The sequence below is a fragment of the Bacidia gigantensis genome, assembly GCF_019456465.1.
Source record: "Bacidia gigantensis strain McMullin 20006 chromosome Unknown contig_132, whole genome shotgun sequence".
NCBI classification, from domain to species: Eukaryota; Fungi; Ascomycota; class Lecanoromycetes; order Lecanorales; family Ramalinaceae; genus Bacidia; species Bacidia gigantensis.
The window spans coordinates 553,065-577,978 of NW_025408592.1; the positions used below are offsets into that span (position 1 = coordinate 553,065).

The 24,914-nt window shown below is 48.8% G+C and overlaps 7 protein-coding genes across 7 annotated transcripts; 5 read left to right on the forward strand and 2 right to left on the reverse strand.

Annotated features, from left to right (window-relative positions):
* Positions 1–1,334: 1,334 nt before the first annotated feature.
* Positions 1,335–1,866, forward strand: KY384_001444 (uncharacterized protein; the record flags this gene model as incomplete). Its single annotated transcript, XM_044809974.1, has 3 exons — positions 1,335–1,385; positions 1,443–1,544; positions 1,594–1,866. 3 exons carry the CDS (start codon positions 1,335–1,337, stop codon positions 1,864–1,866), a joined length of 426 nt encoding a protein of 141 aa, XP_044672986.1.
* Positions 1,867–2,188: 322 nt separating this feature from the next.
* KY384_001445 (uncharacterized protein) lies at positions 2,189–3,602 on the forward strand (the record flags this gene model as incomplete). The annotated part of the gene is made up of 4 exons (XM_044809975.1): positions 2,189–2,360; positions 2,413–2,505; positions 2,557–3,119; positions 3,297–3,602. 4 exons carry the CDS (start codon positions 2,189–2,191, stop codon positions 3,600–3,602), a joined length of 1,134 nt encoding a protein of 377 aa, XP_044672987.1.
* Positions 3,603–7,683: 4,081 nt separating this feature from the next.
* Positions 7,684–8,398, forward strand: KY384_001446 (uncharacterized protein; the record flags this gene model as incomplete). The annotated part of the gene is made up of 4 exons (XM_044809976.1): positions 7,684–7,878; positions 8,018–8,191; positions 8,254–8,290; positions 8,340–8,398. 4 exons carry the CDS (start codon positions 7,684–7,686, stop codon positions 8,396–8,398), a joined length of 465 nt encoding a protein of 154 aa, XP_044672988.1.
* A 1,561-nt stretch (positions 8,399–9,959) lies between these two features.
* KY384_001447 (uncharacterized protein) lies at positions 9,960–13,583 on the reverse strand (the record flags this gene model as incomplete). Its single annotated transcript, XM_044809977.1, has 1 exon — positions 9,960–13,583. The coding sequence occupies one exon, from the start codon at positions 13,581–13,583 to the stop codon at positions 9,960–9,962; it is 3,624 nt and encodes a 1,207-aa protein (XP_044672989.1).
* Positions 13,584–14,489: 906 nt separating this feature from the next.
* Positions 14,490–17,617, forward strand: KY384_001448 (uncharacterized protein; the record flags this gene model as incomplete). The annotated part of the gene is made up of 3 exons (XM_044809978.1): positions 14,490–14,535; positions 14,631–14,774; positions 14,823–17,617. 3 exons carry the CDS (start codon positions 14,490–14,492, stop codon positions 17,615–17,617), a joined length of 2,985 nt encoding a protein of 994 aa, XP_044672990.1.
* Positions 17,618–18,235: 618 nt separating this feature from the next.
* Positions 18,236–19,482, forward strand: KY384_001449 (uncharacterized protein; the record flags this gene model as incomplete). Its single annotated transcript, XM_044809979.1, has 4 exons — positions 18,236–18,438; positions 18,495–18,551; positions 18,601–19,018; positions 19,072–19,482. The coding sequence occupies 4 exons, from the start codon at positions 18,236–18,238 to the stop codon at positions 19,480–19,482; spliced, it is 1,089 nt and encodes a 362-aa protein (XP_044672991.1).
* Positions 19,483–19,748: 266 nt separating this feature from the next.
* Positions 19,749–24,890, reverse strand: KY384_001450 (uncharacterized protein; the record flags this gene model as incomplete). Its single annotated transcript, XM_044809980.1, has 1 exon — positions 19,749–24,890. One exon carries the CDS (start codon positions 24,888–24,890, stop codon positions 19,749–19,751), a length of 5,142 nt encoding a protein of 1,713 aa, XP_044672992.1.
* Between the last annotated feature and the right edge of the window lie 24 nt (positions 24,891–24,914).

Here is a 24,914-nt window from a genome sequence, read left to right on the forward strand (position 1 = left end):
CAATAAAGACTGCAAAGCCATTCAGCTCCACCAGCACCATCAGAGGTGTATAGCACAGGCTTGATCACGTGGAGAGTTCACTAGCGCTAGGCGGCATGTTTCGCCCTGCCCCACAAGACAAATGTTTCTTGAATGCAGCGCGTTCACAAGACTTTGATGCTCCACAATCCTCCCGTCATTTGCCTGAATGGCGAACAATATCCCCATTGTCTTCTTTGTTAGTTCTTAAGCCTAGAACATGGTATCTGACTTGGATATCAGATATTCAGCCCCTATTGCCATCTTGATTGTTCTATGAACAGTACCCTCGACTAGGAGAGACTTCTGCTTGCGTTACATGATCTTGTGCTGCTCGACTAGGCGTAGACACACAGTTGATGTGCCCCCTTGCTGATGGTAGTGCAACAATGACGGCTTGATCATTGGAAATGTGGCTTATCATGAAAGAATACCTTCCCTCTAACAAGAATCATGAGGCTATCAACCATATGTAGACCGAAAGCCAAGTCTGCATTAGAGGCTTCGAAGTCACGACCAAAGTGTGGTGTTTTGTCTGCAATACCTGCAGACACCAGATTGACTGACAGTGGTTCTGGAGCTATTTTGGAGGCAGTGCATTGAAGAACAAGGATATTAGACAAGACTCGCTATTCAGCGCACGATATTGAATGAGCACCATTGATTTGACCTACCTCAAGGCTCGCTTCTGAGTGATTGGATTTCATTTTCGAAGATCGAAGGTGACTCAGCCGTGGCGCTCAGTCTGTAGAATCTATTATTTTTTCACGCTCTTTTAATAATGGTAGATGCTTATTGGTCATTCCTTCCTCCTAAGTGTACACATTGTTTCTCTGCGTTTCCTAGGCTATCGATTGCTAGATGTGTACGGATGTAGCGATTGTGGCAGAGATACATAGCGTATGGATAGGGGTAGAGGTCAAAGAGAAGGCTAAGCGTATCTCACCGAAGAAGCTATTGGGCGTCAAGAATCCGTCTCAAGCTCAACCTTCATGTCTACCGCTCTTGCTGTTAAGGCACAGCCTTGAACGATTTGATGAGGTTTAGAGAGAGCTTGAGCGCCTACTTCCTAGCCTCATGGCCTGCTGCACGTCCAAAGTCAGAAGGATTCATGCCTTCAAACGGGGCTATGCATGAGCTATCTGTCAAGTATGTATGCAGCAGCTTGTTCTTAGTGCAGTATCCTCGTAAACGCCTGGTTTTGTGAGTTTCCGGGTATATATATGTCTAAGAAGAGCATGTAAATCATGACAATCTGATTGAGGTAGTCTTTCAACCGAAAGTCGTCTGGAATCAGTCTCAAGCCAGAGTGTAAAATGTCGTCTCCCAGACAGATTGAAGACGAAGAATTCTGGATCCCACACAACGTAATACTTAGTTTTCGAGTACGTTCACAGAGAGCAGAAGCTAACGGAATATTGCAGCCTGTTCAAAACGGATGGGAAATCGAGCCCTACAGTGCGGCATTGGTGAAAGACACACCAGAGCTTGGCGGATGCATGCCTGGAGAGAACCCCTCGACTGACGTGCGTCCAATGACAATAAAGTCACGGATTCATATGCTTATTTTCCCAGCAAGATCAGCTTTACAAACCCGATGACCAGGTGTTCGAGAAACGTGAACGCAAGGATGGCCAAAAGGTTCGGAACGAGGAGGACCATACTCGTTACTATACATGTTGCGCAGAGAGAGACGCCAATGGAAAATTGATCTATAAACTCAAGGACAAACCAAAGAACAAAGGGGGTAAGACAATAAAATTGGCGAGGCAGAAGGAACTTCGGAAATTCAAAAAGCAGATTGAATACCAGGAGGAGACGGGGGAGACGAATGACAATGGGGAGTGACGAAGGGCAGGTAAATGAAGACCAGTCTTAGGCTCACATGTACCTTGGAAATAGGATTTAGCGAGGCCAATAACTCTGAGGAGTCCTCGACGTGCGTGATTCGAGGGGGCCCACTTCGAATCGAAATTAGCGCTTAACTGCTGAAAAGGGGGCTGCAGTAGGGGTGCGGCAACCCTACCTGCTGGGCGTCCTCAAAGGAATGATTTCGTAGCCCTGTGCTGGTTCGGCCTTTCGACTTTCCTTGCTTATTTAGCTCTCTTTAGAAGGCATTAAATATGACTGCCTATTTTCCATCTTTCTCCACTGCTTTATTCCCTTCAAAATGGTCGACGCTAATGAGGATCGCGGGATGGCCATAGAGGAACCAGGGTTACCTCAAGGACCAAAGACAGAGCCTAATTCTCCATCAGCCACTTCCAGCTCGCCATTAATCAATGACGGGGCAGTCAATGGGCGTTCTAAATCAAACGTTGACAGGAATCTTGGTTTCCTGAGTAAGTCCACCAGTAATGGAATAAGGACCGCGACTAATCGCCGATGCGGAAGGTGCTAAACAGATCACCCTTGGCCAACGTTTAAAAGGTGTATTGAACTCCCCAGCTCGGAAATCTTCTCCTGATGATGAAATTGTACAGAAAAGTGCGGGCTTGTAGAATTCGCTTTCCTGAGTCAATGATTAACTCGTCTCAGTTGATGATGTCTATGGCTACGCCAGAGTGGCTGCCTTCCAAGACAGCGACCCCAGTTGGTTACAATATCGAAAGTTCGGCTGGTTGCACAACAATGTTTTACTTGTTCTACAAGAAGAGTTGCAGAGCCTTGAGGATGAGCTAGAGGAGTTCTTCGATAATGCTTGTAAGCATGAGGAAGGCCGGATGCTTATCAGAAGTCGAGACGAAGATCGCAACCGTGAGCATTCCGAATGGACTGATATAATTGACAGAATCAAAGAAAAACTTGAGGTGTACGGTGAGTCCATCTTGACCTGGCTCATCACCGTTAGCTGTGCTCTGACGAGGGCAGATGACTTTCTCCTCAAAACGCAAAGAATTCAAGCTCTCGAAACTCCAACAAAACGAGACCAAAATAGCGTGAAAATCTTCGTGGAGCGGAGTCACAGTATCGTGGAATCAGAAAGAGAATGGACGCAGCGTAGAGAAGACCTAGCAGTCTTGAATCGCAATGCTGAGCGCGGAAAAATAAATGACATCATTGAGGATGTACTCAATTACCTTTGTCCTCGATTATTACTGGTACGTCTTCCTCGTCGCGTTTGGGCAATCAGTGCCCATTGCCCGTAGTATTGAAGACGAGTCATTCTCTGAACTCGCTTTTAGTACGTCTTTCGCACTCCCGAAATGACTCGGAAAACCGATCACCCAAATGCCGTCCGCATCATCTCCCAGTACCGATTGACGAGATTCCTCCAGGTTGTCTTCAGGGCGGCCTACCTCGTTCTACTCCTCCTAGCAATCTACACGCTTTTTCGCTTGCAGCCTCAGACCTCAGAAGAAGTTCAATACAAGGGTAATCTACAAATTGTAGCTACTTGCCTCTTCACATTTGCCGTGGCTATCTGGTGCACCATCCTCACCAAAGCGAGAAATCATGAGGTTTTCATGGCAACAGCTGCTTTCGCAGCAGTGCTGGTTGTATTCATGGGCAACACAACGACCTTGGTAATTCCTGAAGAAATGCAAAAGAAAACATCGAGCATGTCATCAGATACTCTGTGACCAGCGGATGTATATGCCATGGGTACTCAGCCCAAACACCGATTTTGCAATATGAGATTTCAACCTTTCACGACGATGATGCGCAGTTGAGAAGTGGCAGCAATGAGGAAAGCTTTTTCCAGCTTAGAGCCTCTGATATACCAAGGCTTTCTGGTCTTCGGGCGGCCTCATTTAAGGGCGGACATTGGGTTTTAAGGAACACGGGCCGAATCCGATTGCAATTTCCCGGGGGCGTCAAAATCTCAAGCAACCTTTTTCCTAGATTCAAACGGTGTCATGTTCGATCATGTGACTAACCGCGTCTCTTGTATGTATCTCTAGCAGTGAGAAGATCTCGAGATGAGCCTATACATCGTCATTCTGTCTGCGTTTCTCGTGCAATATGGATGAGAACTTCATTGAGTATGTACTATCGTCCTTTGGCTCCGCCTTAATTGAGCCGTGACCAGGTTGCGCGGGGAATGAAGACTCATGGGTATCAGAATTTCAGAGACACTTCTGGCTTGCCTTTTGGAGCCTCCATCATAGTCTATTCCATTAGCTTAAGAGACGGGGATTCCCTCGTGCTGCACCTTGCTTCAATCCACGCTTCGGTAGACTGCAAGAGTACGATTCACTCATAGTGTAAAAAGGCCAAGGGACACTGCAAGCATTTGGATGCACCAACCGGAGGTCGATGTAGTCCTCTACGGTTATGTATGTTTGAAGAGCTTGTCTACAGAGGGTAGCCTGAGGAACACAAGGAATGTCTATGATGCTGTCGAGACACAGACAAAGACTTCGAAAATCCCTTGACGAAATACACTCCTTGGTCCCTCTTCACCGAAGACTCTCAGAATCATTCCCTCCACATTCATGCGTCCATGCGTCCCCGTCTTTGCAATTTCATCATACATCGCACGTTCAGGAATACAGCATGAAGACAACATCTGAGTATGGCTTGATTGTAGCGCCGACTATGGACTAGTAGATACTCGCTAGACCTAACAAGCGGAAGGTCTGCCCTCCACTACAAGATATACCTCTGAGTGTGTTGTGTTCCTGAGCATATGCCGCCATGCGAAAAGCAAGTGGAGCGTTGTAGGCATTTCAGAGCAGTAGTGTGGTTGCTACAGCATTAACATTCTACAATCAATGAAACCAATGGTCCTCAGGAGTGTCAATCAGTATCTAGGCATCACTTCGCTTGTAAAGCGGTAGATATTGGCGGTCAGTGTTGAGAAGCCAAGCCTTGATCAAGTACTATTTTACATGCCTTGCCCTAAGCATCTTTCGTCGCTATACCGGGCCTTTAGGCGCTGAAGGAATCGTTGCATCATATTGCACCAGTCCGAAACCTTGCAAGAACAGGGATTGCTGACCTAATCATATATTCTTGGGTTTGATAGGCGTAGCAGTCAGGCTACATGCCTGGTTGCTTGGTTGCATCGGTCTTGAATCGCAGAAACCGCGACCTGTCACATGCTACAGGTCGCCGCAAGCCATGCACTGTAAGGCTGAGAGGATGCCGCTTCATTATTGAAGATCAGCGGATGGTTTACTGCCTGGCAGCAAACGGCTTTGGTCGACTGACGAATCACACTGCCGATCATCCCCAGCCTATCATGTCTCAGATGGCGTTGATTTTGTAGAACATGACAGCCTGATTGACTGCATGTATGCCATGCATGTAATGCGGTACTGCCAGAGGAATAGCGCGGCTCGTTTTAGTAACAATGGGTAAGGCAAAATAGATAAGGGTACACACGTCCCACCCTTATGAGTACATCTCTCAAGAACGACGTCGCATGAACAAGGCCTCTGAAAAGGTCCCTTAGGCGCCATTTAGTATGGCTCCGTCCGGAGCGGGGATGATCTCTCCCTGCAGTACTTCCAATAACAATAAAAAAGTGAGCACGAGGACTCTTGGATTCTCGTGACTTTCAACGGCGAGGAAGCTGATGCTGCTTAGAAGGACATCGAGCGGATTACGATCGGAAAGCACGACCCCAGTTTCAGGGAGACGCTATACGCGGCGTATAAAAAGAAGTCGCATGTACGCTGCAATCACCCTGACTTACCTGCTGCATGTAGCCTGACCTACACATCCAAGCATCCGCAAAAATTCAACGCGGGAGACGCGGTTTACAGGGAGGACGAGCTGGACAGTCAGGGTCGGCTGCGGTACCGAAAGTATTGGATCTGTTGCAGCAAGCTTCACAAGACGAAGATCTGGTGGTATCGACTCAAAGATGGGCCTCCCCCGAACGGCAATCGAGTGTTCTGGGTCTCTGAAGATCTGTTGAACCTGTATAAGGAGAACGGGGCAATCGCAAATTGACATGGCGCTAGGTGCCGGGGAGTGTCGCGGGTACTACCTACCTTCAGGCGTTTTGTGATTCACGCTAAGGGAATATCACATGGTACCCCCCGGAAGTACCTGAGGTAGGCTTCTAGTGTAGATAGTATAGCCTACAGATAGAGTAACGGCCTATCGCAAGGACAATGATTAACAGCCATGATGTTTTTCGCTGTCATCACACGCCGTGCACTTTCACAGACACAACCTCACGCTTGTTTCAATTGAAAATTTCAATTAGGAAGCGTGTGGATATTTGAAAAAGCGGGCAAAGACCAAAAGGCTGAGACGAGGCCAGATATAGGATAGCTTGTCCTGTACGGGCTCGGATGGCGTGCAGGGTATTGCACTACTGCAGGAAGTCAACGTGAGATAGACGTGCTGACAGGGATGAATTGAATGATTGCCTGTTCGGTCTGCGAATCAAAGTAATCAAAGCTCTGGCAGAGCCGCACTAGGCCTCATTGCATATGCATCCGCAGCCTCCGTAGCTTGCACTGCCCCCCGCCCGACGAGTAGGCCAATGAACGGCAGGGACATTGGAGGTCCGCATCGCCCTATCCCTGCCGATCTGCGACGAGGCCGGCAATTGGTGTCTCTGGTTTCAGAGATTGTCGACCGCCGCTCGATCAACCAAAGGCAACTATGCGCTTGGTGTATTCGCCGAAACAGTGGGGACCACCTCGTTAAAAATCGACAAAATTGACAAATAGATTACGGGATCATTTCCCTAGGGCTGCTGCTGGCCAGCCCAAGGAATGTGGCATGCTTTGTGTGGGCACCCCCTATAGTGGGGAGGAGGCCGGCTCAGTCCCTGACCGACTGACCATGATCTCAATCTGCATTTCAGCTCGCCGGAAAGCTCAACTCTCTAAACCCTATACCTCCCGGTTGTCAAAGTCTTGTAAAGTATGAAAAGCTCGCGCTACAAGTAACCGCTGCCGCGCGTGATGCCCGAACGACATCATGAGAATGGGCATATACTGACCTCCATTATCGATCATGATGAAGCTCTACAGGAAGTTCCCGATCAACTGCCGGACTCTCCTACATCTCCAAGACTTTCTTCTAGTCCTTCTCAGCGCGACAGTGAGGGGTCAGATGTGCCCTGGCCCTTCAGTTCGGACTCCTCAGTGAATGATGAGGATTTTGGCGTTGGCGTTGGCGGTAAATCCATGTAAGCAAGCTGGAGACCTCTGATGTGCTAAATTAATCAGCGATCCACGCACCAACATGGCGAAATCGCTTGCGCCGTGCATTTCACATGCCGTCTGGATATAGAGACGGGTATACAGACGAAGTTGACGTGGACCCAATAATTGAATCCTGTATTACACACTCCATCCCCTTATGAGATATGACTAAAAAGCGTCCTTTGACAGTGAATCACCGGGAACAAGGCTACCCAAAAGTAGCTGGCATCCAGGATTGTGACCGAAGCTTATTAATCTTCCGCAAATATGGATGGCTGCATGATCGCTTGCTCCTGATCAAACAGGACGAGTTGGCCGAGTTGGAGTCGAAACTCAAGAGGATTGACCGCTTCGACTTTGCGCACGACCACAAGCGATTGTTGTCTCGTCGGCGGGATTCTCAACAGACAGACTCTGTCCGTCAGCAGCTTCTTCAAACGATTCGGGTCGTGATGGCCGAGTACGGTACAGACTTCCAAAGTTTTCCTGTCGAGAACCTTCCTGACAGGATATAGATGAGCTTTTGCTCAGACACCAGCGAATACAATCCATGCACAGACCCTCGAAAAGAGCGCAATCGACTTTGTTCAATTTGATTAGCAGCACCGAATCGATGGTCGCTGATGAGGCAGAGTTCATTCGTCATTCTCCTGATTTGGCATCAATTATTCCCAGCGCCGAAGGTGGCTGGTTCAGTAATTTCCTTGAGGACACGCTCAACCAGATATCACGAAGAGCAACAAAGGTAAGCAACTCCAATATTTTTTCCAGCAAAAACTAGTAAATAATTCTTTAAATTTTTTCTGCCTGATGTTCGAACCTGAAGAATCGTCTCTTTGTCAAGCTTTCTCCAAGTCATAAGCATCTGAACTTACATCTCACAGTTCATTTTTCGCTCTAAGGAACAAGCACTCCAGACCGGTGACGAGGAATTACAGCTCGTGGATTCACGACGCCTGGATATACTGCTACGTCTAGTCCTCACCATCTTAGCGTCGACACTGTTACTTGTCCCTGTCTTCATCCTTTTCGAGCTCCAACCATCACACACCTCTGAGGTGAGACGAAAAAGCAATCTTCAAATACTCACAATCCTTCTATTCACAATCGTCTTTTCCAGTTCGCTATCTATATTTACCAGAGCGAAACGACAGGAAGTGTTTCAAGCAACCGCTGCTTATAGTGCTGTACTTGTTATTTTTTTAGGGAATACCAGCAACGTGGTAGTTGCGACCAACGGCCTATTGAATCAGCCTACTACGTAAACTCGCGATTGAATCATTTTTTGAGCAAATGCTGTCCATCATGTCCCATTGTTCACACTCGAAAATTGCATACTAGCATGCTCCACAATCTGCTATTGCCATCTGTTATTTTGAGGTTCAGGTGCCCAAGGATCTGGTGTCCAAATGTCGAGGCTTCTCATTGTCGCAGGGGTGCCTCCGAGAAACAATGTGTGAGAGGGTTCTCAACGCCTGCATCAACCATTTTGACTTGCTGAACGCGCAAATTTGACTGAATTTCCCCCAAGCCTCGGGAACTTAAGAAATGCTGCCAGCGATTGCCCTCTTTACTAACAAGGAGAGCCCTTTTCTGATTCTCGTGGAGCCTTACCAGCTACAATGAACAGGAGCATAAGAAACCCTTTTTTAGACAAGAACTTAACCCTACTCGCCAGCCTTTCTATTGAATAGTTCCCACGTCACTGTAATTTTCCCATCCTGAAAGTTCTATTCCCTTCGCTCAATCTGCGAGAAAATTGCACAGAGGCGAAAAATGGCGCGAGAAGCACCCCAAGTGTCTTTCTTTTGCAGGCTTTAATCCTCCTCGGATTTCTTCAAGGACTAGAACTAGCTCAAGGTAGAAAGCCAAAAACCATACGATTCATCGTGAGAGGATTTCATTGTCTTTGTTCGGGTTTTCTAACTCCAAGCAAGGCAAAGGCATGGACTGGAGACAACGAACTATTTGGATCAAAGGTAAAAAAATCTTCCCTGCACCTGGAGCTCCAGAGCGTTATTTCCAGTGGAACTGGAGCAGCGCCTTCCGCATGTAGTAATATGTAGTAATTGCGATACCCAGCCTAGCGTAGCTAGGTCGTACAAAATCATGCCCTCAAAGATCAATCATTATTCTCCTTGATAAATTTTTCAAATTATGTTTAATGATCCCTTCACTTCTACCCACCTGTCTCTATGACAGTGATATGATTGTGTATGTTGCAGCATTTGAGCTCTGTCATCATCACCGGGCTGTGGGTGATATTTTATCCCACGCATGCGTCGTGCGTCACATATTGCTTGTTCCTGAGCATAGAAGTGATGAGGATTAGTGAATGGTCAACGTCAGGAGTGTAATGAATATTTCAAGAATGCAAAAGTCCAATAAAAACTTCTCGAGTATGGCCATTTCCAAGATTATTGAGTATCATTCAACGCAGTAGAGTCTCAGCTTTTCATCCTGCCCACAACACTCGGCAGATGTGAACGAAGGCCGATCTTCAACCTCCTTTGCAGGCTGATGGTGGATGTTTCAAAGCGAAGGATAGAAAAGCAAGTGTACGAGATAATCTTTTGCTCATGAGATTTGAGTACTTGAAGGTGCTTCCTCATGCTGATATTCATGCCATTTACGCCAGCTAAATGGAGTGGACTATACTGTTGACAGCTTGAGCCAATCGCCATAGCTAAGTAATCACCTGACGAGCCCACCTAAGGCTCAAATCTAAATCAAAGAAAATCAGGGTATCTGTCTATTGTATTTGTTGCCCAACTCCTCAAGCCAATGACCAAACATACCGAAAGGAAAGCCATTATGCATTACTCGTCAGTCTAACTCAATGATCATTGCAGTCGTACTTGCTTTCCTCTCAGCTGGTGCTGTGACGCTTCTTCTAATATTGGGCTGACCTGGTAGCTCCACGGAAGAGCTCTTCCTCTTCCTTCGCCCATGACCCTCCTCCGCACCAATTCCCTCTTCCTCCTCCTTTATCTGCCATTCGCCATCCGCTCGTAACACCACGGCCTTCACGTCTAGTCTTCCTGAGCCATCTAGTTTACTCCTGATGTCTTGGAAAAAGCCGTCAATGACGATTGTCTTTGGCCTCACGTCGCCTTTGCAGATTGGACACCTGAATTCGTCCGGTCCACAAGATTCCACCTTATTCTTGCTTCCTGAGGTCCTTGTGGTCAGGAATGTGTCGAGGTCAAAGCACTGGTGATGAACACAGTCTTTGCCACGTGCTGCGATCTTGTACATGACAGCAGAGAAGGGATCTGTAAGGTCAAGGGTGACTTGTGGATCCATAATTTCCACGTCTGGATCGCTATTAATAAGCTTGGAGAGGATACGTCTGCGCGCGGTCTCAAAGTCCACGTATCTAATGGATCCTTTGACTTGAGAGTAGGAAATTGTCTCAATAGTCTCAAGTCCAAAAGCATAGTGCTCATTTCTGGTTTCGGAGAGGCTCATCACCGCTACAGTGAAGTTGTTCGGCCCTTCCACAACAAGGCACGTGACGTCAACTGGGTAGTCTTTGTCTTGCTGAGACTTGCGGTGGAGTAGCAGAGCATGACCGTTTAATGAGATGGTGACATGACTTGGCCAAACATGATCGGACGTGACCCACTCCTGCTCAGTCACAGCGTTCCTCGATTGAGTCTTGATGCATCGGACGCGATATGTGATGGCGCCAGGCATGTTGAGGTAGGTCGGTGGACCACCGTAGCATTGAATTGGAGGGTCTTTAGCAACGGCTCTAACATCCTCTTGGCATAACACGATACGGTGATGTTGATATTGCATCCTAGGATTCATTGTTTCCGGTAAGGTTGCAACGTATTTGATGTAGCTGAAACACTGCTCAAGGGGTCCCCTAGATAATGGAGGACTTGCCTTTGTCCCTGAACCAGCCGCAGATATCCCATTATTTGGCAGCGACAGACTTGCTGGCCGTGGTCGGATATTTGAATTGAAAGGACCGGGTGGTGCTGGATTTTGATTGCCAAAAAGAAATTGATCGTGCGGCCAGTGGCTTGGTCCTGCAGAAGTCGGGTTGGCCGGGGCAGTGTTAGATGGCTCTAGCCTGAAGTGGGGATAAGGTTGGGTCGGCGACGGGTACGGTGTTGTTAGAGGTTGTGGGGAAGTAAAATGATGTGCTGGAGTATCAATGAAGCGTTGGTGAGGTCCACTATTTGTATGGGTATTGAGAGAGGGACTGGATGGTGTCCGGTTAAAGGCTGGTGCTGCAATTCTTCTGCCTGCATTTGATATTGGCGGGTGTGGTGCGAACTGAGGAGTAATTGGCCCCGAAATACTTGGCCTTCTAGGCACTGCGACTGGCGACATTGATGTTGCTGGTCGAACTGGATACGCAATGGATTGCGGATAATTCTGACTGTTGCTTGTTAGGTTTGGCGACCCAGATCCAACACTTGCCGGAGTCGTTATGGGACGACTTATCGTTGTGCGAGATAGTGCATCGCTGCCGTTCAAGGGATGTAGTGAGGCTACAAATGGTGTTCCTGGCCAGTGAAGGTTATTGAATTGATTTGGAGTTTGACCGCCCGGCCAATGTAAGTTGCGTGGCTCTTGCGATTGCCTGACCTGCGTAATGTTGTGCTGAGGCTCATGTGTCTGCCTTTCACTAACCCCGAAAGATGGGTTCGAGACAGGTTGAAAATCTGCTTTCTGGGCTTCAGTTGATCTAGTTTCGCCAGGAGCTGTCGATGCACGTCTTGAAGCTAGTCCAAGGTATTCTTTGACAAATAGATTTTCGCCGAGTGTGGTAGTAGAAACTCTATTGATCACGTTCGCGTGATGTTCCTGATTCCTGTAGAAAATAGCTTCGTAAGCCGTTAGAGCTTGATTGCTGTCGCCGCTCAGCTGTCGGAGCATGGCCCGAAAGATCACTTGTTGTAACGTTTCTGACCGAACCTTCAAATCTTGGAACAGTTCGGTTACCAAGGGTGGATATTTTCGAGAAATGCATCGCTGTTGCAAAGCATCCCAATTCTGTGACATGGCGCTCACTGTTTCGGAAGCGATGGTTCGTAAAGTTGGAGCAGAATTGAATGTGGTGGCTTGTAAAGCTGGCAAATCCAAAGGTCCCGGAAACTGAGCGAACCATGCCAGAGCATCACCGGTCAAACTTTCATTTGGCGCCAGTGGACGATTCAATATTAGGAAGGAGGTCTTATGGAGGTTCCTTGCCTCTTCTTCACCGCGTGGGATGGTAATGTGAGACCAACAAAAGAGCTGATGCAATAGCAAATAAGTGTAGTCCAGTTGGTTGCAAGCCTGTTGCAGGAGCTCCAGACGCGGACACTCATGACCGCGCCCACTAAGCTTACATACGGTTCTGTACCTCGCTGTCGCTTTAGCTGCCAGAATCTTCATAGCCTCTAAAAAAAAGGATGGTGCGCCTCTGTTGAAGAGCCATAAAGCAGCAGAGAGATATGACCAAGACTTTGCTGCTTGGGTTCCAGCACTTTGAACTTGGGCCATAGCCTGATCGAATGTCGAGCGAGCTTGACTGTGGACTAGATTGGGAGCCAAAATCGATGTTCTTGGGGTTGTAGAGCCCTGATTTATAACTGTGGCGAAGACGTCCTGTTCTGATAACGGCAAGTGATCTTGAGTCTTGCTATCCACTCTCAAATGTGTTGGGGATTGACCTGTTGACATGATCGGTAATTGTTGAACGACATGTGCTGTTACCACGCCTTTTGGGTCTGATTGACGAATATCTCTAGAGCTGAATTCCGTTGTGGCACCATCCTCTGGCTGTGACGAAGACTTTCTGCTAGAAATTGGGCCATCAGGTGGCTCTGATAGTGGTTGGTGAACGACAGATACTATTTCCATGCCTTTCAGGCCAAATTGACGAATATCTTCAGAGGTAGAGTTCGTCGTTGCACTGTTTTCTGGCTGAGGCGAAGGTTTTCTGCTTGGGACGGGGCCAACGTAAGCTTGACCACGTCCTTCACTTGGGCTTGGCGAGGGCAATTGATTAGCGCTTGGCTCTGGTGCAACACTGTAATCATTTGGACGGTCCATGGATCTTCGATCCGGCAGCGGTCCAGCTTTGTGAGTGGTAGCATCGTCGCAATGTATTGTAGTCGAATGCTCTGGAGCTGCTTGAACAGCGACTGACATCTGCAGATTGTCACTGGTTTTGTCTGCGCCCGGTGTTTCTTCTAAGTCCTCATGATGGGTATCGTTCGATTTCAGGGCGTCGGGCTGATGACCGGTCGCATTTGGTTTCGACTTCTGCTTTAAAGAATTCAAAGGCTGCTTGGCGGATGATGCATAGTTTCCAGCCATCCAGGGTTTTCTCTGTTTGTTGCCGAGGAACGCTGCCATAGTGTTGTTAGAACGTTCCAATTCATTTTCGGCAACATCGGTTTTTCGACCCTTGAGCTTCTCTTTCCGCGACTTCGTTGTCTCCATTTGGCTGAGTTCAGGAATACGGACTAGACACAATCCAGCGTAGCCTATAGTCATGCCGTAAGGGTCTACGGCGCACAACAACTGGCTCTATCGTTTCAATGCCTGAGCGGTGTCTCTAGACCTCACCAGCAGAAACTAATATTCTTTGAGATAAGAACCTATAGGGCGTGCACAATATGTAGGTGAGATTGACTGGAATTACCATCCACCGCAGAGTTTCGTTGAATGGCAGCTTTTTCAAGTCCATCTGCGATTATTCCAAATACTGACTTGCTTCTCACGGTCCGCAAATATTCCCCAAGGATAGGATAACTTGCGAGTATTCCGTGATCCTGGTCTACCACTCCTTCAGTATAATCATAATGCGTAAGTCATATTCGCTGGGAAACACAATTTGGGTCAAGGGAAGGTACGATCAAGCATCACAAGGCTTGGCATACGATTCGAGATTTAGGGTTCTGAGCTAAGACATATCCTGCTTAGCGTCAAGTCAAAAGTCTCCCGGGCTAGATTGAAAAGTGCTCTACAAGAATCCGGAGATTTGGCTTGGGCTGCCCCGTCATCAGCCAGCAAAGCAGATCTAACGCATCGCCACACGTGTCCTTCACGCCGTGCTCGACTCTCCTCACCGCGACGGATTGTATACGGACCTAGAGCTCAGAAGGATATCGAGAAAAGATGGCAACATAAGTAGATCGCCGCGGGGCTACTCTGGAATCGAAGACCGAGCATCTGAGAAACCCCGACACGATCAATGCAGATATTGCCTCGTATCGTACCAATGCGCTTTCCAGCAAATCATCTCCGAGGATCAGTAGCCCCGTTGATGATATAGCATATCAATGAGGCGTCGGTACTGGATTGTGTCTTAATAAGTCCGCTATGGCGCACAAAATCTTGGGGCCCATGGCCAAGCAAGACCCACTGACGGGCGACCTTCTACTCGTGATTCGTAGGCCTCCATTCCCTAAACACTTCACTATGAGAATTATGTTCTTCTGAACTCTGCTCCAAATGCTTCGTATGAAGTCTAACAAGCTGTAACAGATGATTTTGAGGCTCGAAGTAGCGATGAGCTGAGCCTCTACAAAGGCGACAAAATCGAGCTTATCGAACGCGACGATGACTTCGGTGATGGATGGTACTTGGGAAAACACACGAAGACCAACAAGACGGGCTTGTTTCCCGAAGGTATGCCTGGATAATTGCTGATCTGGCCGGAGCTGAGCGATTTGATAGTGTATACCACCCTCGCACCGAAGCAGGTCGTCACTCCAACTAAAGGCCCGGTATCTGTCACCAAGATCGCAGCAGCCAATGCCAGTAATCTTCACACTCACATCTCGTCGCCACAACCAGGACCAGAAAGAATCTCAACAGCGAATGCCACTCCGCCACCCTTGAACACCAATTCTCCCGTGCAAAAGACTTCATCTGTATCGAGTCCTTCCTTACCAGCTCTGTCTCTCTCAGGAATTGGTCCAGGGCAGCGTAGCATTAGCATGGTCCAACATGATGCTGCTGAAGATAGTCCAGTCATAAATGAGACCCTAAGCGTCATCGATGAACACATGACGGATATGCAGATTCCTCGCCCAGAAGCCCAAGAGCTTGAGGGATTCAATACGAGGGACTCTGCAAGCGAGTATAGCAGCTTTCCTGATTATCGAATTTCATACATCGCCGGCCAAGAGACTGACGAAGAAGAGCACAATATGCTAACTGAACAAGAGGTCATGACTTGGACGCCATCACATGTAGCGGAGCATTTAGAAGACATGGGCGTGGAATCAAAGCACTGTGACATCTTCAAGGAGCAAGACATATCTGGTGAAGTGCTCTTAGCGTTGGACCAGTCAGCAATATTTATGAAGGAGTTCAATCTAGGGCTAGTTGGCCAAAGATTGCGGACTTGGCATAAGATTAAGGCTTTGCAAGACGAAGTCCACAGCCGGCCCACTCCTGTTCCAAAAACCAGGCCTATCTTTAATGGCAATCCGTCCTATGATAGCTCCGAATCCGGGATGGGAGCAGTCGATAAGTCGAGAAGTTCACGCACGCGTTACAAACGAGCCTCAACGAATCCACCTCCAAGTCGTCAAGATTTTGCTGATCCGCTACCTTCACCTTCAATGCAGATGGCCCTGAGTCAAGCCCGCGACTCTAACTCGACTCCGTCTTCCTTCACATTCAAGCAAGCTCTCGACAGCCCAAGCCGGCCTTCTGCAGCATCGATTAGAGAATTCAATCATTCGCGTCGCCATTCAGCTGCGGACTTTGCGTCAACCTTTGGCCCCGGTACACCTACAGAACAAAGCAGCCCAGCCTTACCTCCCTCAAACGCCTCTGTGCGACCTCAATCACAACACAAGAAGACACCCTCTTTGGACCGGAATTGGACAATGGGAGGTCCACTAAGTAGCTTGAGCCCCCGTCCAATGTCGAGTGCTCATATTGGCAATTCTTTTGCGATTGACCGAAGAACGCCCGAAAGCCAGGCGCGGCGAGCCAGCCACATGCCAAGCTCTTCTCGCGATCTGGATCGTGGTTACAAATCCGGAGATGAATTAGACGCAAGACGGTCAAGAAATGTGTTACGAAAACGAGAAACTGTTGGGGCTAGTCATTCTAGACAAAGCTCTTATCAAGGGAATGATCAGAAAGCAGGACTAAGCCCAGCTAAACGTCACTCTCGATTTGGCAGTGTCGATTCTATTAAAGATACCGTGGCTGCGATTGCCCTTCCCGGAAATCGGTTGCACATGAGGGGCCATTCTCGCGGCTCTTCAACAGGTGACCCAATTGTGCGGACGGAAGCAACACCTGGCGACACGTCTTCGCCAGCGGTGACCAAATTGGAATATAGTTCACGACCGCATATGAAGATAGTGACATCCTCCTCAAACCGGGATAGTGGCGTTGGAATTAAAAGCTCACCAAAACTCAATACTGGACCGCCTCGGGCGGGCAACAAGCCACGGATGGGCCTTCGAGCTATCTCAGATGCAGTAACCGGCAACGAGAAATCCATCGCTGCCTCTCCTCCGTCTGTGCCTTCGCCGAAAATAGAACCACCATACCAGTCCCCTGCGCGGACCGGTTCTACTACCCCGTCAGGAGCGTCTCAAAGCCTAGATAGAGAAAGTACAGATGCCTCATCCAAAGGCACAAGTGGCGCTCAAACAACTCTGACACCCACAAGCGGAACCCGTAAGAAGACTAAAAAGGAGACTAGTGCTTACACGAGAGGCCTTGAACAGAAGCCACCGCAAGAGCAGATGATCGACTGCGACTATAGTGGATGGATGAAGAAGAAATCCTCAAACATGATGACGACATGGAAGCAGAGATTGTTCGTCCTACGCGGTCGCCGCCTTTCGTATTATTATTCCGAAGATGATATCTCAGAGAAGGGACTCATTGACATATCTTCGCATCGTGTTCTACCAGCTGACAATGATATCTTGACCGGCCTACATGCCACAGTCACGGGCGCCAAGTCTTCGCCCATCTCGCCACCAACGGCACATACTCCGACTCTGGCTCAGACCGAAGCTGCTGCACAGACAGAGTCCACACTTCGAAAAGAGATGCTTGATTCAACCTTCATATTCAAGCTTGTTCCACCCCGCTCTGGTCTCTCACGCGCCGTCAATTTCACGAAACCTACGGTGCATTACTTCGCTGTTGATAACATACGACAAGGCCGCTTGTGGATGGCAGCTTTGATGAAAGCAACAATTGATCGTGATGAATCCAAGCCCATTACTACCTCATACCAATTGAAGACGATCAGTCTCGCAAAAGCCCGGACTATGAGACAACGTCCACCGGCACTCATGAATCTAGATGAGCAGAGCGAAGGCGTACAAGATGGGCCCAAAAGCGACGAAACAGGGCTGAATATCCAAGGCGTCGAATATGATAGACCAAGCATGAGCGAAAAACGCGCAGGAAGCTTAGACAGCTTGCAGAAATCCCAAGACAATGCTTCCTTACACGAGGAGCACGAGGCGACGGGGACTGAACTTTGAGACTGGAGATACCCTTCTTTACTGATGACATACAATATCTGGATGCAAATATACGACAATGGAAGCAGAACATAAGCATGGCGTTGGGGATTCGAATTCTGCGTGAAGAAAAGGCCGACTTGGATATTTCAAAGGCATGTCTTGAGGTTTGAGGTATATACTCCCTTGTCTAATACTCTAATTCGACGCTCTCAAGCTTCTTTAATCAATCGACCCCGACCCGCATCTGTCCCCCCCCCATCCACATCGTGCTTCTGATTCGACCGGGGGATTGCTGTCTAGTTGCATATATGCACGGAATGTCACGCACTGGGTCTTCTCTCAAAAATCTTCAATTCCACACAAGCAGGATCGAACGAATCCGAAGAAATGTCTGACTGCCCCACCGTTCCCTTCCTTTCGCACGACCGGTCGCTTTGGAGAATTCAGGCCGTCGACCCTAGCGCGCCTCGGCACTTCATCTGCTCATAGTCATGGCGTCATGGCCTGTTCGCTGAATATTTTTGCTATGACCACTATGATTTCCTATTCTTCAAGAAAACTCTGTGATACTCGCTTTTTCATTGTAGTTTTTATTATCCATTGCGATTACCTTCCCCAATCCACTCACCGACAGTCATGACGACCGATTATAAATTTGCGGGATGGTTGGGCGAGAGCCCCGAGTCTGTGAAGGGAAAGATGGTGTGGAAAGAGTACGAACCCAAAGCATGGGAGGAGACGAATGTCGACATTGAGATATCGCATTGCGGAATGTGCGGTAGCGAGCTGCATACCTTGAGATCTGGCTGGGCGCCAACGACGTATCCCTGCTGTGTTGGGTGAGCTCAGCACTTACAGTCAGTCCTAGAACACTCGTTCCTAACTGAGGGTGTAGCCATGAGATCGTAGGCAAAGCCGTCCGTGTCGGTTCCAAAGTCGAGAAGGGTATCAAGTCTGTCTCCCCCCTCCCTCCCCAAGAACACCAACTGACCTACCCCAAGGATTGGCGACCGCGTAGGCGTCGGAGCCCAATCCTCCTCATGCCTTCGCCCGGACTGCGAGGACTGTTCGTCCGGCAAGGAAAACCACTGCACGATCGGGCGTGTAGACACTTACAACGCGCCCTACGCCGACGGTTACGTCTCGAAAGGCGGCTACGCGGACTACTGGCGCGGACCATCCCACTTCGTGTTCAAGATTCCTGATGAGATTAAGAGCGAGGATGCGGCTCCCATGCTCTGTGGGGGCATCACGGTGTATAGCCCGCTGAAGAAGAATGGTGCTGGACCTGGGAAGAAGGTTGCCATTGTTGGGATAGGGGGTTTGGGACATTTTGGGATTTTGTATGCGAAGGCGCTGGGGGCGGATAAAGTTGTTGGGATTAGCAGAGGGGCTAAGAAGAGGGAGGATGCGCTGAAGGTTCGTGGGCTTCCTTGTACAGGGTCTTCACTTTGATTAATTCGACGTCGTAGCTCGGGGCAGATCAGTACATCGCCACCAATGATGACCCCGATTGGGCATCTCACAACGCAAAAACCGTAGATATCATCGTCTGCACCGTCTCTAGCGAGAAGATGCCCTTGGATGACTACCTCCAACTTTTGCGCACGGGTGGGGTGTTCATCCAAGTTGGAGTGCCAGAGGGAAATCTGCCACCTATTCATGCATTCTCGTTAATCCCTAAGGGATTGAAAATTGGAGGAAGTGCTATTGGCTCACCGGCAGAGATTGAAGAGATGTTGGATCTAACTGTGAAGAAGAACGTGAAGCCGTGGATCGAGGCGAGACCGATGAAAGATGCGAACCAGGCTATTGTAGATTTAGAGGATGGAAAGCCTAGATATAGATATGTGCTTGTCAACGAGAAGCATGCTGGGAAGTGAGAGCAGCGGCTAAAGGATATAGAGGAGAGGCTGTACACATGTGAATTGGCTGTAGGTGTGGATATTGCTGGGAAATCACGGTTCATTATATAGAATAGAATAGTTTTGAATTTCAAACATAGTACCGGGTCTTTGAAGGAGTAGGAATAATTTGATAATGATGTATCGCTTATGTGGGTATGCATAAGAGCTTCAGAGAATTGCTATATGTACATGTTACTCCCCATACCTGACACTTTCCTTTCAGGCGCTCGTGGAGAGGGCCATCACTTCTTGCGACCTAAACTCTCCTTTCCACCTTTTTTCTTTTTCTTCTTGTCCGCTGGAGGCTCAAATGGTATGCTACGCAGCTCCCGATCTAAAAATCGAATCATATACTCGTCGCAACTTGCGACATCCTTTTCAGTATCGTGCGTAGTGGTAACGTTCGGCATGACCAACCCGCTCTGGGTGGCTTCCATTGTCGTTGTCACCTCTACTTCACCTTGCATGTTCCGCTGTGGAGGCAGAATGTTTTCGCTTGGAGTATCAAGAGCAGCAGGTGTTTTAGGGGTCCCAACACCTCCGCCACCACTGCTGGCCCCTTTTTCATCAAAGTCCTCCGCATCATATTCAACAGCTTCTTTCTCGGCCTCTTTGGCGGCTTTTGCGTCGTCTTGGTCCTCGACTGCCTCTAGGACTCTACCTTGCGCACCCCTCTTACCCAACACCATATCCATAGCTTTGTTGGCGACGTCGTCGGTACTACCAAAGTCTACGTGATCGCCAACAATATCTTTGACGCTCATGTTGTTGAAGTAGTCTGTTGTAAACTCGCCTCCTTGGATAACGACGTCGTCAAGCATACGCTTTTGATTAGCTTTGCGTAGTATATTGGCTTCTATAGTGTACTCGCTAACCAAGCGGTAGACATGCACATCTCGTGTCTGACCAATTCGGTGGCATCGATCTTGGCATTGCTTATCCATAGCTGGATTCCAGTCAAGATCGTAGAAGATCACTGTGTCCGCCCCTGTTAAATTTATACCTATTCCACCGGATCTAGAGGACAAAATGAAGGCTAGAATGCGATTGTCATTGTTGAAGCGCTCGGTCAACATTTGGCGCTGTTCAACCTTTGTCGCACCGTCCAGACGAAGGTAGCGGTGACCGTGAATGTTCATGAATTGTTCCAGAATGTCAAGAACTCGAGTCATTTGAGTAAAGATTAAGGCGCGATGGCCACCGGATTGTAGCCGCCTGAGCAGGCCATCGAGCTGCTGGAGTTTACCACAATCATATTGCAGGAGACGCTTATCTGGAAAGGCGATAGACAGTCGAACGCGCGCATCGTGGAAAGGATCCTGTTGACAGACGTTGTTCGCTTCTTGTACGACCGCAGTACCTCGCGAAGTCATCGCTAGACCTGACAAGTCTGTTGCCACAACTGTCGGGGTAATGCAACCAAATTTCTCGATCGTAGTCTTGAATGAATTGGACCTTTCAGGGAGGGACAAGACTATGTCGTGTAGCGTAGGCGACATGCTTGTATACCAGTCTGCCATTTCGGCCCTCTTTCTTGGCCGAGGCTGATGAGGTAGAGTTTTTATGCCGAATCTCAGGCGATCCATTAGATCGTGGCTGTATAGTGGACGCTTTTGGCTACGAAGGCTAGTCAGATAGGAGGTCTGATGAAGCTTGTCGTATCTGAGTCGGCGAGCGTTGTTCTCAAAGTGTGCTAGAGTGCTATCAATCGAGGAACCATCAAATCGCATGTCCCAGTTGACACGGCCGCATTGCTGGCTCGTCAGCTGTCTAATCGCTCCCAAGGCACCTAGTCGCTGTTTCTGGATAGTATCAAGAGCAGACATTGGCCCGTTTGATCCAGGCAGCAAATTGACCAAGGACAGGTCAACCTGCATCATTGGCTCTTCCTGCAGCAAGCGTCGACGTACTAGAAGCTCTTTAATCTCAAAGTCTGCAACGGCTGACTTCGGCATAGCGAAGGAGGTGACTATTTGTCTCGTTTCGAATAGATCTGGATGATTGCAAACCTTTCGAAGTTGCATCAGCGCGTTCATTACCGAGAAAGTATTGCCTGAAGCTAAAGTTTCGCGCGTTTGAGCCCTTGACATGAAGCCGTCATATAGATACCGCTGTCGCTTGGATAGTTTACAATAAATTACATGCTCATATTTGCCAGGCATTTGCTGCTCAACATCTGCTTTCAAACGACGGAGGAGGTATGGCCGAAGAATGTCGTGCAATTTTCGGACAGCCTCCCGTGCCTCATTATCGAGCGTTTCTTTGCCTTGCTCGAGTATTTGTTCACTTGGCTTTTTGAACCATTGGGTGAATTCGTCGAGATTGTTGAACCCAGCGATACCCTTCTCGCTCTCTTCTGAAGGCATCAAGAAGTAGAGCAAAGACCAAAGTTCTGTTAGATTATTCTGCAGGGGCGTTCCCGTCAGTAAGAGTCTAGCTCGAGTCCTGAAAGTCAACAGGGTCTGCCAGCGTAGAGATTGAAAGTTCTTGATGTTGTGAGCTTCATCAAGTATCATATAGTGCCACGCTTTGCGCTTAAAAATCTGCTGATCCTGGGTTATGAGAGTGTAAGACGTGATCCAGACATTCCATTTACTGTCATCCATCCAGCCAGCCCGCTTCCTTTTTCGCTCCTCTTGGGTGCCATAGTAAGTCAGGACCTTGAAGCCGGGCAGGAACTTTTTGAATTCCATCTCCCAATTTAGCATGACGCTGGTCGGAACCACAATCAAATGTGGACCCCAAGCTTCATGATGCACTGCCAGATGGGCGAGAAGCGCGATCGTTTGGATAGTCTTGCCGAGACCCATTTCGTCGGCAAGAATACCGTTTGTCCCGTTAGCATACAAGCCCGCCAGCCAGTCAAGTCCATAGTGTTGATATTCTCGCAACGTGCCACGCAGTAGGGAAGGAACAGGGGTCTTTAAGGCTTGGGTGGAAACAGGGGTGGCAGGCATCTCGGTATCCTGCATATGGACATTGGACAGAATATTTGACGCTTGATCCTCTGGAGAAGGCTCCGTCACGGAGAGGTCAATTCCTGTGCTTGGCTCCAAAGCGAGTGTGTGCGGTGGTGGCTCGACGGCAGGGTCTTGAGACTGGTCTCTCTGTGCCCCTAATTGAGGTTCCTCGCTTGTCGAAGCTGAAGGAGTGGGCCCCTGAGTAACGTCTGGTACCAAAGAGACTTTGTCCGCCTCATCGTCAGATGCTTGAAAATCCGATGACTGTTCCTTCGTCATTTCAAGGTCGACGTCGGATGTTGTTCGAAACACATTTCTTTGCGTCTTGGTGAAGAACCCTCCTAAAAGCCCCAAATCGCTGTCTTCCTCGCTGTGCTCGCTTCCGGGTCCATTGGGTGAAGAATCGCCATCACTGCTACCCATGTCATCCGACATGTCCGTACTGGCGTTGCTGTCATCCATCAAAGCGTCATCAACGTTTTCTAGAGCTAAGGTTGGCTGAGGAGACGTACTCGGACGCGGATTATCGGCTCGAATATTGACCGTAGGCTCGAGAATTCTGGCCCTGTCCTCCGAAAAGTTTTCAGTCTGCTCAATGACGCCGGTAAGTGGGAAGGCCTCTTCATCTGGAGGCTTTTCGGGCATGTTGCTGTCTGAGCCCGTCCGATTGCTGTACTTCTGGCGGAGCTCCTCTAACGTAAGGCCCTCATCGTCTTCCAGAGGATCCTGCCCTTCATCGCTCTCAGAGTTGCTTGATGACATATTGTCCTCATCTTGACTATCTTCTTCGGATTGCGACTCCGAGTCGGCCTCATTCGCGCTGGTCGCCGGACTATCGCCTTCTTCTCCGCTGCCAGGGGACGACGGTACCCGTGCTCTCCTACTTAATAGTCCTCTAGATTTCTCAATTGCTTCGTTCAAAGCCTCTTTACCCAGCCGATCCTGTTCGGCTTGCCATCGTTGCATGCGAAGATCTTCCACAATCTCGTGGACCATCAACCACTTCTGTTTGATATCATCTTGTAGTTGCTCGTAGACGCTTTTGCAAAGCTCGCGCTTCTCTTCCTCGATTTCTTCTGCAGACTTTGGTTGACCTTTCTTCCACGTCCGGAAGTCTCGCTCTCGTTTTTCCTGAACAAAGGTAGCGGCATTTTGTGCGCATTCTCTAGCGGCTTTGAGATGCTTCAGTCTTTCTCTGCCCAACAGCGTCTGAAAGTTTATCACATGTCCTAGCAAGCGGTCTTGGTGTAAGCGGTCCGGCTGCCGAAACGGGCGAGGTGGTTCTTCCGTTCTTTCAGGCCGCCAGTAAAGACACCTCTCTTGGCTAAGGACGCCACCCGGTTTGGCAGCTTCCGATATGCGACGTCTAAGATGGGCTTCACGCTGGGCAGTCTGCTCCGTAATACGTGGATCAACATCGCCTTCGAGACCTAATCTTCCCTCTCTGTCAAGCCAGTCCGAAAATGAGGAAAATTTGGACTTTCGTCCATCCTTGCCTACTGTCTCGTTCCTCCTGACAATATTTTCAGGATGGTGTATACCTGCTGATGGCATGTTGAATCTCAAACTTAGCCGTTGAGGCTTCTTCATACCACTGTTCATGGCTGAATTATTCTGGTGTTCTTTGTGCAATCTGAGATCATTCTCATGGCGCTCTTGAGAGCCCGGCTGGTTCTTTTGGAAGCCAGGAAGACTGGATCGCGGAGGGCGACCAACTTTCCGTGGGCGGTAGGCGTCGAGAGGCTGTGGACCCTGTTGTGTCTGTGTCGAAGATGATGTCTGTGGCATTTGTTTCGGGTTTGACATATTCGCATGCACAGGAGCGGCTGCCGATGATTTGGCTCCGTCAGAGTGGGTAGACTTGGATCTACCGGAGGATTTAGGATGTATGTTGTTTGAAGGTTTACCGGCTGAGGAAGAACGATGATGGCCGCCGCAATCGTTAGTGTTCTCAGTGGTAGAAGACATCGCAGGAGAGTCTGTGAGTGTAACAGACGCGCCACCATATTTGCTTTTTATGACAGGTGGTTTCCCTGAATGTGCTGCTCTGCGTGTCTTTCTTTTTTCCGAGTGTGTCTGTAAGTCGACAGGCACATAGTTCGTTCGAGCGGATTTGCGCACCCCGCCCTCGACAAATGTCGACGGACCTTCGACCGCGACTTTCCTCCAAGGTGGCGAGGTTGCCCGGTGCAGCTTTCCATTCTCAAATCCAGTAAGTTTCCGCCTTTTTGCCGGTGGGGTTTCCGTGCCATTTGGTTGTAAGTCAATGTTCGCATTATCGGTAGCAGTCAGATTATTCTCGAGAGGTGCGGGAACATGAATAGGGGCAGTTGGCAGAGGATGGTTTTCAGAGTGATTATCATCTACATTCTCACGTTCGTGGAAGTCACGCTCTGTCAAGCCCTCCTCCGTCCCGTTTTGCATCTCAATTTAACGCGACATGTAGAG